General features: G+C 60.0%; 1 protein-coding gene across 2 annotated transcripts in view; it reads right to left on the bottom strand.

Annotated features, from left to right (window-relative positions):
* The window catches only part of LOC116435982 (fibrillin-2-like), a 71276-nt gene that overhangs the window by 30151 nt on the left and 27706 nt on the right, over positions 1 to 13419 (bottom strand). For both annotated transcript variants that reach the window (XM_032092748.1, XM_032092747.1), the window contains exons 9-18: positions 10448 to 10573; positions 6853 to 7005; positions 6372 to 6569; positions 5884 to 6027; positions 5652 to 5771; positions 4904 to 5029; positions 4375 to 4497; positions 3781 to 4056; positions 3249 to 3302; positions 1903 to 2028 (exon numbers count right to left, since the gene is read on the bottom strand). In XM_032092748.1, the coding sequence (XP_031948639.1) occupies positions 1903 to 2028; positions 3249 to 3302; positions 3781 to 4056; positions 4375 to 4497; positions 4904 to 5029; positions 5652 to 5771; positions 5884 to 6027; positions 6372 to 6569; positions 6853 to 7005; positions 10448 to 10573 (1446 nt within the window). The remainder of the gene's footprint in view (positions 1 to 1902; positions 2029 to 3248; positions 3303 to 3780; positions 4057 to 4374; positions 4498 to 4903; positions 5030 to 5651; positions 5772 to 5883; positions 6028 to 6371; positions 6570 to 6852; positions 7006 to 10447; positions 10574 to 13419) is intronic.

The following is a 13419-nucleotide window of genomic DNA, read 5'->3' as shown; positions in this document are numbered from 1 at the left end:
GGGGCTGTGGGGGCTGTGGGGGGCTGTGGGGGGCTGTGGGGCTGTGGGGGCTGTGGGGGGCTGTGGGGGGCTGTGGGGGCTGAGGGGGGCTGTGGGGGGCTATGGGGGCTGTGGGAGGCTGTGGGAGGCTGTGGGAGGCTGTGGGGGGCTATGGGGGGTTGTGGGGGGTTGTGGGGGGTTGTGGGGGGCTGTGGGGGTTGTGGGGGCTGTGGGGGGCTGTGGGGGCTGTGGGGGGCTGTGAGGGGCTGTGGGGGCTGAGGGGGGCTGTGGGGGGCTATGGGGGCTGTGGGGGCTGAGGGGGGCTGTGGGGGGCTATGGGGGCTGTGGGGGGCTGTGGGGGCTGTGGGGGGCTGTGGGGGGCTGTGAGGGGCTGTGGGGGCTGTGGGGGCTGTGGGGGGCTATGGGGGCTGTGGGGGCTGAGGGGGGCTGTGGGGGGCTATGGGGGCTGTGGGGGGCTGTGGGGGCTCTGGGGGGCTGTGGGGGGCTGTGGGGGACTGAGGGGGCTGTGGGGACTGTGGGGGACTGAGGGGGGCTGTGGGGGGCTGTGTGGGGCTGTGTGGGGCTGTGGGAACTGTGGGGGGCTGTGGGGGACTGAGGAGGCTGTGGGGGGCTGTGGGGGACTGAGGGGGCTGTGGGGGGCTGTGGGGGCTGTGGGGGGCTGTGGGGGGCTGTGGGGGGCTGTGGGGGCTGTGGGGGGCTATGGGGGCTGTGGGGGACTGAAGGGGCTGTGGGGGCTGTGGGGGACTGTGGGAGGCTGTGGGGACTGTGGGAGGCTGTGGGGGCTGTGGGGGGCTATGGGGGCTGTGGGGGACTGAAGGGGCTGTGGGGGCTGTGGGGGGCTGTGGGAGGCTGTGGGGGGCTGTGGGGGCTGTGGGGGACTGTGGGAGGCTGTGGGGGCTGTGGGGGGCTGTGGGGGGCTGAGGGGGCTGTGGGGGACTGAAGGGGCTGTGGGGGCTGTGGGGGCTGTGGAGGCTGTGGGGGGTGGGGGGGGCTGTGGGAGGCTGTGGGGGGCTGTGGGGGGCTATGGGGGCTGTGGGGGACTGAAGGGGCTGTGGGGGCTGTGGGGGCTGTGGGGACTGTGGAGGCTGTGGGGGCTGTGGGGGCTGTGGGGGGCTATGGGGGCTGTGGGGGCTGTGGGGGGCTGTGGGGGGCTGTGGGGGCTGTGGGGGACTGAGGGGGCTGTGGGGGGCTGTGGGAGGCTGTGGGGGACTGAGGAGGCTGTGGGGGGTTGTGGGGGACTGAGGGGGGCTGTGGGGGGCTATGGGGGCTGTGGGGGCTGTGGGGGGCTGTGGGGGGCTGTGGGGGACTGTGGAGGCTGTGGGGGGCTGTGGGGGGCTATGGGGGCTCTGGGGGACTGAAGGGGCTGTGGGGGGCTGTGGGGGCTGTGGGGACTGTGGAGGCTGTGGGGGGCTGTGGGGGGCTGTGGAGGCTGTGGGGGCTGTGGGGGGCTGTGGGGGGCTGTGGGGGGCTATGGGGGCTGTGGGGGGCTATGGGGGCTGTGGGGGACTGAAGGGGCTGTGGGGGCTGTGGGGGGCTGTGGGGGGCTGTGGGGGGCTGTGGGGGCTGTGGGAGGCTGTGGGGGCTGTGGGGGGCTGTGGGGGGCTGTGGGAGGCTGTGGGGGGCTGTGGGGGCTGTGGGGGGCTGTGGGGGGCTGTGCAGGGCTGGGGTTCCAGCACTGCAGGAGCCCCGGCAGCCTGAGAGGTGCAGAAATGCAGCTGCACCCTCCCAGCAATGCAGCCTCAAACCACACACTGCAGGTCCTCACGCGGCTCCTCGCGCTGTCCCACGGGGATTTGGACGGTGCTTGAGGGCAGCAGGGGCTGCAGCAGCTCCTGGAGGTGCCTGGCACCCCCGGGCACCCCCTGAGCCCCAGTTGCCTGTGCTGGGCCAGGCCCGACTCACCCACGCAGTTCTTGCCCGTGGGGTCGGACTCGTAGCCCAGGTTGCAGATGCAGCGGTAGCTCCCCCGCAGGTTCTCACACATCCCGTTGGGGCAGATGTCGGGGTTCAGGGCACACTCATTGATGTCTGGCAGGGAAAAAGCCACATGAGATGGACCCCAGCAAACGCAAGGACAGAAACCTTGCACCTCCCGGTTCTTCACTGCAGAAATCGCGGAATCCCAGAATGGTTTGTGTTGGGAGGGACCTTAAAGCCCATCTCATTCCAGTTCCACCATCCCAGGTTGCTCCAAGCCCTGTCCAGCCTGGCCCTGAACACGTCCAAGGATGGGGCAGCCACAGCTTCTCCCTGCTCTGCTCCCCTGGTTTGGCCCATAAGGTCCTGACCCAGCCCGGCGCTCTGAGCTCAGGTGGAGAGAGCTGCATAAGGGGATGGGATAAGCCCAGTTTTATGTCAAGGGCTCTCAGGTCCTCGTGTGACATCCCTGAGCCTTCTTTACCCCAGTACTCAGGTCAGGCCCTTTAACTATCCCTGGATTCAGCACCGAGTGACCCAGAAGGGTGGCAGCCAGGTGGGCAGTGTCCCTTCCCTGCAGCACCATCCCTTCCTCTGCTCTTTTGGAGCCAATCCCTGGTGCCAGGGCAGGGATTTCACCCTGGCAAGCCCCAGCCTCGCCCAGCCCAGGGCAGTCAGTGCTGGCACCGCAGTGTCCCCGCAGTGCCAGATGGCCAGGGCTGCCCAGGCACTGCTGGCCTTTGTCCCCACACACTTGGAGCTCGGTTCCATCCAGGGAAACGCAGCCTGGAGAGCTCTGAGTGCAGTCCTGGCTCCAGGCAGGGTGGAATGACCAGAGCATGGCCTTGCTAGAAAGAGTCTCATCATTCCCCTGGGACTGCCTCCGGCCAGGACATGGAGCCCTGGATGGGAGCCCAAGGAGCCACCAGGGCTTCACCTCTGGCTCCTTCCCATCTGGAAGGCTCGGCAAGGCCGTGACTGCCTGGCCGCTCTGTGCTCTCCCTGCTGATCCAGGCACTGCCCAGGGCTGGCACTGGGACCTCTTGGAACTCAAAGCAGCCCCTTGGCAGCACACGTTTGTCACCTCCCTGTCCCTGGGACACCCCAAGGAGGAGCCGGAGAGCAGCGGAGGGAAACACCCAGGAGGGTGCAAATGGTCCTGCTCCCCATTCCCATCAGAGCAGGGAGTAAAGCCCAGCCTCTCCCGGCACACACTCCCACAGATCCATCCCCACGCCATGAAAAGCAGCTGAGGGTGCTGTGGGATGTGCCTGTGGAATCCTGCACGTCCCTGTGGAATCCCGCATGTCCCTGTGGAATCCTGCACCCACCTCTGCCATCCGCCGTTATCCCGATGCCGCTGCTGCAGAGAGCCTGGAATTCCGCTGGGGACAGAGCACAACAGAGCCATCAGCGTGCCTGGACACTCCCCACAGAGACATTCACTGAGCTTAGAGCTGGGCTTAGTGCTTGTTTGTCAGAATGGCAGTTCTAGGCCTGGTTATGCTCATACAACACAAACACGGAATGAGCTGAGTTGGGAGGGACCCCAAGAATCATCCCCAGCCCAATCCCTGGCCCTGCCCAGGCACCCCAACAATCCCACCCTGTGCCTGGGGGCGTTGTCCAAACTCTCCTTGAGCTCTCCCAGCCTCGGTGCTACGGCTTTGTGCATTTTAATGCTGATACTTCCAGTTCCAACATCCCAGCACCAGATGTGGGCATCCACTCTCCATTTTTTGACTGCCTGGCACCCCTTTCCCCATTCCTACAGTTCTCCAAGCTGCCCAAGCCATCCCAGTGAGCCACCAGGCCATCCCTGAGCACCTTCCCTGCTTCTGGCACACCCAGGGACAGACTCACCGGAGTTCTTGGCCGGGCAGGGCTGGCAGGGCTCCCCAAAGCCATGATCCGGGTTGGCGCAGCAGCACTCGGATTTGGTGACGGCGCCGGGGAAGGGGCGGGCACAGGTGCCCTTTTTGATGCCCCCGTAGCAGGTGCTGCGCATGTGGGTGTCCACGCAGACCCGGCCGTCCACGCCGATGGCCAGGCCCCCCAGGCACTCGCAGCGGAACGAGCCCTCCGTGTTGATGCACCAGCCGTTCATGCAGATCCCGGGCGTCTCGCACTCGTCGATGTCTGGGGATGGACACGAGAGTGAGGCGACCTCGGGGTGAGGGACACACGGAGAGAGGGTTGGGATGTGTGGAGAAGGGACTGGGACACAAGAACAGGAGGTCAGGACACAGGACAAGGCTCAGGTCACACAGAGAGAGGCTCAGGACAGGAGAACCTTTTCCCTTTTTCCCATTCTCCCACAACGGGACAATTTCTGGTGGTGGAGCAGGAGCTGCCGGGCCGCACCTTGGATTTCTCAGCTCCCCTTGGCACTGACAAGTGACCAGGAATGTGGGCAGGGGCTGGAATTGGGAAGAGCCCGGGTTGGGATTTACTCACCCACGCAGTAGCGCCCGTTGGGAGCCAGGACGAAGCCGGGCTTGCAGATGCACTTGAAGCTCCCGTCCTCATTGATGCACATCCCGTTGAGGCACATGTTGGTGGTGGCACACTCGTCGTGGTCTGGGGGCACAGACAGGACCCCAGAGCTGCAGCAAGACCCTCCTGTGCCCAAAATCCCCATGCCCCATCCCATGGCCAAATTGTGGCAGTGGGTGCTGGTTCTCAGAGGGGACAGAGGGGGAGCGGGGTTTGGGTGGACGGGACCTCCAAGAGCATCAGCTCCAAGCCCAGGGTCACCTTTCCTGGTCAGAGCTGTCCTGCTGCATTCCCAGTGCTCCTGGGGGACCTCCTGCTCCAGCCCCAGCCCTGCTGATCCCCGCAGCCCAAACCCCACAGGAGCACAACACCCCCATGGAAACACCTCCCCAATCCAACCCTCTCCTTGGGGGATATCCCAGATTAAATCCCCAGGGAGAACATGATCCCAGCTCAGCCCTGAGCTCCTGGAGGCCCCCAGGACCCTCACCAACGCAGTTCTTGCCGTCGGGGGTGATCTCAAAGCCGGCGTTGCAGATGCACTGGAAGCTGCCGTCGGTGTTGACGCAGCGCCCGTTCCTGCACATCACCCCATTCATGATGCACTCATCAATGTCTGCAGGGAAATCACCAGAAAGTGGGAGCAGGGGGAATGGGAGCAGTCCCAGCTTAATATCGCCCGGGAGAAACCCAGGCAGGTGTCCTCAGATACAGGAATTCATCTTCAAAAATCCCATTTGGAAATGAGGAATCTTTTCACACTGCCAGGCAACAGGGAGCCTTTGGAAGCCACTTTGTCAGGAGGGGAGAAAATAAAAAACTCAGAGCTTGGGCACTGCCAGGGAAATCTGCCTTTGCTTGTTGTTCCCACGGTGGAACATTCCCTTCCCACCCTTTTCTGGCCATCCCTCACCTGCAGCAGCATCTTGGCAGAACAGCCTTGCTGGAAATCCTGCATCCATATAAATAGGGCCCAGAATCCTCCCTTTTGTCGGATAAAGTTCTCCCAGCAGAGTTCTGCTCTTGTGGAGGACTCTGAGGGTGCCTTGATCGCCATCAGAAAATTTCAAGGAAGGCCAAGGCAGAGGAAACTTCTCCTGGACAGATCCCATCCCACACCTGGCGGTGCTGGACACTCCTCCCTGCATTTCGCCCCTACAACCCTTTTGTGGTGCCAGGGGCTCTGCTGACCCCTCTGCCACCCCTGCAGCTCCCCCAAAGCAGGGCACAGCCCTTACCAATGCAGGCCTGCTTGGTGGGGGTGCTCTGGAAGCCCTCGTGGCACTTGCAGTGGTAGGAGCCCGGGGTGTTGACGCAGTCGCCGTGGACGCAGGGGCTGCTCGAGCACTCGTCCACATCTGCAAGGGAGGGAAAACCAACCTGTGAGGGACCCTGGGGCACAGCAAAGCCCAGCAATGGGAAAACCAGCCCAGAGGGGCCCTGGGAGCTTTGGGAACAGCCCCTACCCACCAATGCACTCCCCTCTGACGTCCTGCTTGTAGCCCATGTTGCACTCGCAGCGGTAGCTGGACGGGGTGGGGATGCAGCGCCCGTTCAGGCACAGGTTGGTGAAGTGTTTGCAGATGTCAATGGTCTGGTTCAGCGTGGCCGTTCCTGGGGGGCACAGGGAAGGTTGGGGAGCCCTTGGATGTCCCAGGAGCTCTCTGGGGGGACGTCAGAGGGGTCCAAGGTCGGGGGGAAACCACGGAGAGTAAGGCGGTGACAGGAAAGCTCCGTTCCCCGTTGGGAATCAGGGGGATATCCCAGAGCGGAGCCAGCCCCGCTGGATCTGTTTGCGGGCTCAGCTCCTGCCCAGCGTCGGTGCCACATCCCAGCACTCCCCGGAGCCAGGACATTCCCTGAGCACACCCCTCTGTTCCCGTGTGTCTGGCTGGGAGCAGCATTCCAGCCCTCGGGAACACCCCTGCTCCCAGAGCCAGGACAAACCCGGGAATTACCGATGCTGGAGCTCCCCGGGCCCATCCCGGGCAGGCCCGGGATCCCCCCCTGTCCGTTCGCCCCGTTCGGGCCGATGCCTCCGGGCCCGTTGAGTCCTGGCCCGACTCCATTGGGCCTGAATTCAGGAATTCCTGGGAAGTTCCTGGGGAAGCCTGGCACGACCGGGAGTCCCTCGATGCAGAGCCTGCGGTACTCGTCTGAAACAAAACAAGACTGTTCCAGCAGGGCCCGGATCCCCTGCAGGGAGCCGAGGGACAGGCAGGGAACACAGGGGGTTCCTGATGGGAATGGGGCAGAGGGAGATTTCCCCATGGGAACGGTGGCTTTGGCAAAGGAGTTCCCATCCCTGGAGGGGTTTAAAAGCCATGGGGATGTGGCACTTGGGGACAGGGTTTCATGGCCTTGGCAGTGCTCTTGGAGAGCTTTTCCAACCTTGTCTTACAACACCCCCAGTTTTAGGATCCCGGGGGTGTCACTCACCCGAGCCCCGCACGGGGCACATCTCGGGGGTCTGGCCAATGGCCCAGCAGCGCCCCGAGTCACAGCAGCACTGCATCCTGCTGGCCTGGCCCGGCACGTCCCCAGCACAGCGGCCACCCAGCAGCGCCGAGAAACACGTCCCCAGCCGCTGGTCTGCGGGAGGAGGAAGGGGAAGGGGAAGGGGAAGGGGAAGGGGAAGGGGAAGGGGAAGGGGAAGGGGAAGGGGAAGGGGAAGGGGAAGGGGAGACACGGTCACAACGTGCCACCACCCCCCTCTCAGCCAGCTCCTGAGGGCCCATTCCCAATGGAATCTCTCCCGGCCATCCCCTCTCCCAGTGTGACCCCCCTGTTCCGTCTCATCCTCCCAGATCATGAGGTTCTCCCTCTGGAGCACATCCAGGAACTCATTCCCAGTGTTCAACCTCCCGTTCCCATTTGGGCTCCTCAGTCCAGCCAGACCAGAGCCAGAGCTGGGCAACGCCTCCCCATTGGATTGTCCATTGGGAGCTGCATTCCCTGCCCTGCAGGAAGGACAGGGGACCCAGCAGGTCCTGGATGAATTCCCAGAGCACAGAACAGGGACATTCCCACCTCATCCCGTGCTTCCTCCCTTCCCAAAGTCATGGGATCACGGCCAGGTGTTTCCCCTCCTGCTGCCACCCCTGCCCAGCGTGTCCTTCCCCCCTCAGGTCCCAAAGTGTCCCACATCCCAGGCTTCCCACGAGGAATCATCCCCTGCCAGGCCCCAGCACCCCTCGCTGCACAAATGGAGCTGTTCCCAATTCCAGCTCCCTCCAGGCTCCCGTTCCCAGCGTGTCCCTGTCCCTGGCTGATCCCAGCTGGACTGAGCTGGAGCAGAAGGAGCCCTGGATGGGGTCAAAGCCACTCACCCCGAGCCTGGCCCTGCTGGGGGGGGGTTTGTGGCTCCTGCCAAGGCCCAGGGGACTGAGGGTCTCTCACATCCAGCAGGCTCCACCTGGCACCAATCCCTCCAGGAAAACCTGGAATCTTCCCCTCATTCATCTCCCACCTTGTTTTTGCTAAAGTCAGTTAATGAGGGGGAAAGTCTCCTGGGATGTGGCTGCCATCAGCCAGCAGGGAATGTACATCCTGGGAATGTAATTGGAATTAATTGCCTGGCGCTGTTTGATCTGTGGGCTGTGGGGGCACTTCTGCTCCCAGCACAGCTCGGGGACCCGCAGGGGACAGTGACCCCAGTTCAAACCAGCAGGTCCTTCCTCAGGCACGTCCCCCACCCCTGCTCAGAGCTGGATTCTGTGGGAATTGCTCCTTTCAGGAAACTTTATCCACCAAAGACACCAGCAGAGAGAAAGTCAGGCCTGGAGAAGGGAAGGTTGGAAGCAGGGGTTGAATGCAAGGCTGGATTAGCTCCTGATGCTGAGGAAGGGGAGGAGAAGCCATGGGGGTGTTCTGCTCCCAGGGCACAGCTTTGCACAAAACCCCAGTAAGGCAGAAAATGCTGCAGGAGAGAGGGGAGGGGAAATTCCAGATGGGATTAGAGAGAGCTGCGGGCTGGGGGCTGAGCCCAGAGGGCTCTGGGGGGTGACAGGGCTCAGCCAGGATGGCAGAGCACAGAGGGAGCTGGTCCTGCTCATCCTGAGGGGCCAGGAGTGATTCCAGGCTGGATCTGGGATCTGGCAGGCCTGCACCCATCCCATGGGGCGTGTCCTGACCCCAGGAGAGGCAGCAGAGATTATCCAGCACGGCTAATCCCACAGAACTGGGCTGGTGGGAGGTGTCCCTGGACATCCCTGGATGAGCCCTGAGATCCCTCCCAACCTGTTCCATGATTCCATAACCCTCATGTTTCCTTTTTCCTCTTGCTTAGATAAAAGTGGCCAAAAAGGGCTTTCCAGGCAGGCAAAGCCCTCAGTGCTCCCAACCCTCTGTGAGCCAGGGCTCTGCCAGGCTCAGCAAGACCCAGAACCTGAGGCACTGAATCTGCTGATGCTGCCCAAGGAGAGGCACAACCCAAATCCTTCAGAGCTCTGCTGCACTCTCAGGGAAAGAAAGAGCTCAGAAAGGCCAGAGCAGGAGTGCTGAGTCGCAGGGACGGAGGGAGGGAGGGAGGGAGGGAAGGAACACCATGTGCATGTCTGGGAATGCACAAAGGCCATTTCTCTTCATTTGAAAATTATTCTTTTAAGCTGCTCTGCAAGAGGAACCCATTGTACCAAGGAAAATCCACTGAGCCCCCCCAGCTGCTGCAGCAGCTCCTGCGCTGCCTGCAGAGCCTTCACCAGCAGGAATGGGTGGGACCCTTACGGCCCAGGGTGGGACTGGGCTTTGTGTGCCAAGCCCAGGTGCTTGAATCCCTCCGTGAAGGTTCCTTTCGACCAGGAGGGGTTTTTCTCCTGGTGGGGTTTTAGTGGGGCAGGCACTGGAAGGAGCTCCTGGCACTGGGGATCAGCTCAAGCTCTGGGTGTTGCTGTTCCAGCTGTAAAGGCTGCAGGAGATCATTCAGTGCCACAAAAAAGGGTTTTGCTTTGCTAAAAAGGGAGGGGAATGGGTCAAGGGCTGGTGCTCCTAAATATCTTCACATGAGACACTGTGGTCACCTCCAGGGTGACAATCTCCCCTCTCTTGATGCTGCTCATGCTTTAAAAGTGCCCACATCATTTATCCATCTTCCGCTTTCCCAGCTGCTCCCTGGATTTATTTCATGGGATGCAAACCTGGAGCCTGAACCCACCCCAAACTCTCCAAACAAGCCCTGAGACCCCCTCGAGCAGAGCTGGCAAAATTTGGGTGCCAGGGCAACCCCACCCTGGCAGGAGCTGTGGATTTTGCCAAAACAAACCCTGCCTGACCCAAAAAGGGAGTTCAGGGAAAGGCTGCAGCACCCGGAGCCAGCTCAGGTGCAGTCAGAGTCCACTGCAGCTAAATCAGCTCGGGACTATTTTTAAATCTGGGCTTTCTAATTTTATTTATTTTCGTTTCTTGAAGCTCTTGGTTTCAAGGAAAGTGGGGAATGTCCACATGACTCATCCCAGAGCTGTCACACCCCTCTGGGCTCATGGCAGGGGCTGGGAAACAGCAGGAAAAAATTCCATTCCCATTAAAATCTATCAGTTTCCCAAACAAGAGGACTTGGGCTTTACTTTTTACACTTCACAACATTTTTTTCCTCCTGGAACGAAAACATTTAATCCTGCTCCAGGATCTGTGGCTAGAAAAGAATTCGGAGCTGATTTTTTTTTTTTTTTTTTTTTGCTGTATTAATTTCCACAGAAAGCTGCACCTGACACTTTGCACTGCACCACCAATCTCTGCCTGTTCTGTTTGAATTCCTCTTCCCAAATCTCCCCATCCTCACTCCCACCACATTCCCAGCCCCACACCTTCCTCCCAATCCTCCTCCTCGTGTCCTTGTCAACCCTTTCCAGTACTGAGGCTCCCACAGCCCAAATTCTGGAGAGGGAGAAAGAGCAAGAGAATCCAGCCGGGAGCAGGATGGAGAACTGAGCGTTTCCCCCTATCCCAGCAACAACCCCCAAATCCCTCTGCAGAGATTCCCAGCCCTGCCAGGCTCCCAGAGCCTGGTCCAGCCCCACATCCCGGTTTCTCCCCTCACCGAGGCAGCGGGATCCGTCGGGGCTGCTGACGAAGCCGCGGGGACAGGAGCACACGTAGCTGCCCACGGTGTTGGTGCAGTCGCCGCCGTCGCACACGCCGGGGATGGCCCCGCACTCATCCACATCTGCAAGGGAGACAATCCCACGGGGAGGATGCAAAACGGCCCCTTCCCCATCCACACCCAGGGCACAGACGGTGGGAAATGGAGTTGGGGGGGTCGTGGGATGCTTGAGGTCATAAAGGGTCTCCAAAAGTCTCCCAGAGGGGGATTCATGGAGTTCTCTGCTTCTCTGCACAGCCCCTCCCAGGGGGGAGTTTGGGCTGGACAGCAGGGAGAAATTCCTCCCAGAAAGAGGGACTGGGCTTGGCAGGGGCTGCCCAGGGAGGTTTGGAGTCCCCGTCCCCGGAGGTGCCCAAGGAAAGCCTGGATGTGGCACTCGGTGCCATGGGGGTGGTGGGTCATGGGCTGGACTTGCAGATCCCTGTGGGTCCCTCCCAGCCCAGGATATTCCATGGTTCCATTCTCTGATTCTATTCCAGTCAAGAGGGGAAGACAAATTCCTGCTCGGCTCTTTAGGACTCTCAAATTCTGCCCCCGGACACCACCCGAGGTGTCCCCTGAGCCCTCCGGGGCTGCTCTGGCTCTTTGAGTCCCTCAGAAAAGCCCTGAGAGCTCCCAGGGCAGCGGAACAGAACACAGAAAACACTTCCCCCACCTGGGCCCCTGCAGCCAAAAAGAGATTTTATCAGCCAGCCTGCCCTGCCGTTTAATCCCAGCCCTGCCCGGGGCTACAACTCAGGGAGCTCTGAAAGGAAAAGAGCTTTGGGAAGGAAAAGTTGTGCTATTGGTGAAAAACCCAGCTCAAAACTCGGTGTGGCACTGGGGAGGATCCGAGATCTGGGGGCAGCTGGCAGATCTGTGCTCTGACATCCCTCACTCACCCCAAAGCAGCGTCAGGGGCTGTGGGGACAGCGATGAATCCCATTCCCATGGAAAAACAGGGAATCCAAGGGGGTCACTCAAACTGCAGACCTTTCTTTCCCCCTTGAAAACCCCAGCGCTGAGGAGCAGGAAAAGAGCCCGTTCCTGCAGGACTCCACATCCTGAGCTTTGGGAACCTGAGCCCTGGGCTTTGTTGTCCTTTCAGTCCTTCCCCACCACATTTTCCTTCTCGATTTTCCCTCTGTGAGTGTCCCGTGGTGGTTTGGATCCGTTCAGGCAGAGCTGACCCGGTGGGACGGGTTCATTCCCCTCTCATTAACACCCAGCGCCGGGGAGGGAATTCTGCCAGCTCCAGCCTGGCTCCTTCCCGACTTTTCCAACCTTCTGTTCAAAATTAAAGCAGGATCCTGTGCTCTGCTGCTCAGACAATGGCAGGATTCAAGGCAAACGTTGATTTTGGAGCTGGGCTGGGATTGGAGTTGGCCTCGTCCTTAAGGCTGAAAACGCTGGAAAAGCCGAAGGCTGCAGAGCCTCTGGAAGAGCTGGAGCTGCAAAGCTCATCCCACACGGTGCCCGCAGACATGTGGGAACCCCAACCTTTCCATGGGCTAAAATCCCAGGATTTGATGGAGAAAACATCCCCAGGGGTCGTGCCTTGGGATCGCTCTGGTGCAGCACCAGGGACTCGAACCCTCCTCTCCCAGGAAGCACAAAGGAACCACAGAGCAGGGAATGGAACCTCCAAACCACCCCAAATCCAGGGAAATGAGCTCTGGATGGAGCCAAACAATGAGCTCTCCTGAGGGGTTTTGTGAGGAAATTGAAATAAAGTGGGTTTTGGGTTCCATCCACCCTTGGAAAACTCTGGGAAGCTCCCACTGGTGCAGGAACATCAATGAGAGGCAACAGAGCCTCAGCTCCATCAGGAGATTTGGGATTTTGTGCCCTGATGACAAAAGCCTGGCCTGGGGGGACATCAGGAACACCTCACATCCAAAGGGGTGAGAAAAATAGGTGAGCACTGGGATTCCAGGATTTGTTCTCCCTGGCAGAATGTCCTGGAGAGGCCAAAAATGGTCAAATCCTGGCTGGATTTCAGCTGAGGTTGTTGCACACAGCTTCCTGGAGCCTTCCACTCCCTTTCCTGGTGTTTCTCCATGGAGAAATTTTTTTTTTTTTTTTTTTTTTGTCTCTTATCACCATGGATGGATTTTGGATGCAGGACACATTCCTTTGGGAAGCATCCTGGATGAGGCACTGGCATTACCTCACTGATAGCAGAGCTTGGCCTTTGTTCTGCAGCACAGGAAGGGCTGCTAAAAAGTGAAATTCTTGGCAGAGAAACCCTGGAATTATGGCAGGAAAAGCTTTGTCCAGCCAGTGATTCCCCCTTAACTCCACACCACGGAATTGTTCCCCCCGGTGTCATTTTTCCGGTTGCTTCCAGGATCATTTAAAAATGCCACAGCCTCCCTTTCCCTGTGATTTATGGATCCAGGTCTCTGGAGCAGGAGGATGTCTCCGAGTTCAGCTTTGATGTTCCCTCTCTCCACTTCGCACCAGGAATTTTCTTGTGTCCTCGACAATTCTCTTCCCGCCGTCTTAAGAACTCCGCTGGATCCAAACCTGCCCTTCTCCCCAGGCTCTCATTCCCCTAAATCTCAACAGATCCTGCTTTTTTCCTTTTTTTCCAACATCATAATCCGGGCATGGTATCGGTTAATTCATCCTGAACCTGGCAATTCCTGCCCTCTTCGCTCATCTTTTTGTACAGCATAAGCACAATTCTCGGTGCTTCCCAAGCCGGCCTTGTCTCCAGCGGTTTTTAGGGATCAGCCGGACCCCTTACCGCCCTAAATCCAGCACTTCCCTGTTTCCCAGACTGCTCAGATCCCTCAGAAGGGGAGCAGTGCCAGAAGTTCTCATCATCCAGAGCACAGCCCCGAGCTCAGGAATCCCTGGAGCTCCTCGGAATACAATGGACAAAGGGATAACACGCGCCACCCTCTGCAAGCGTCACATTCGTC

Source organism: Corvus moneduloides, chromosome 28 (genome assembly GCF_009650955.1).
Source record: "Corvus moneduloides isolate bCorMon1 chromosome 28, bCorMon1.pri, whole genome shotgun sequence".
In the NCBI taxonomy this organism is placed as follows: Eukaryota; Metazoa; Chordata; class Aves; order Passeriformes; family Corvidae; genus Corvus; species Corvus moneduloides.
Note: the sequence above shows the minus strand (reverse complement) of the source record. Positions and strands in the feature narration are given on the sequence as shown.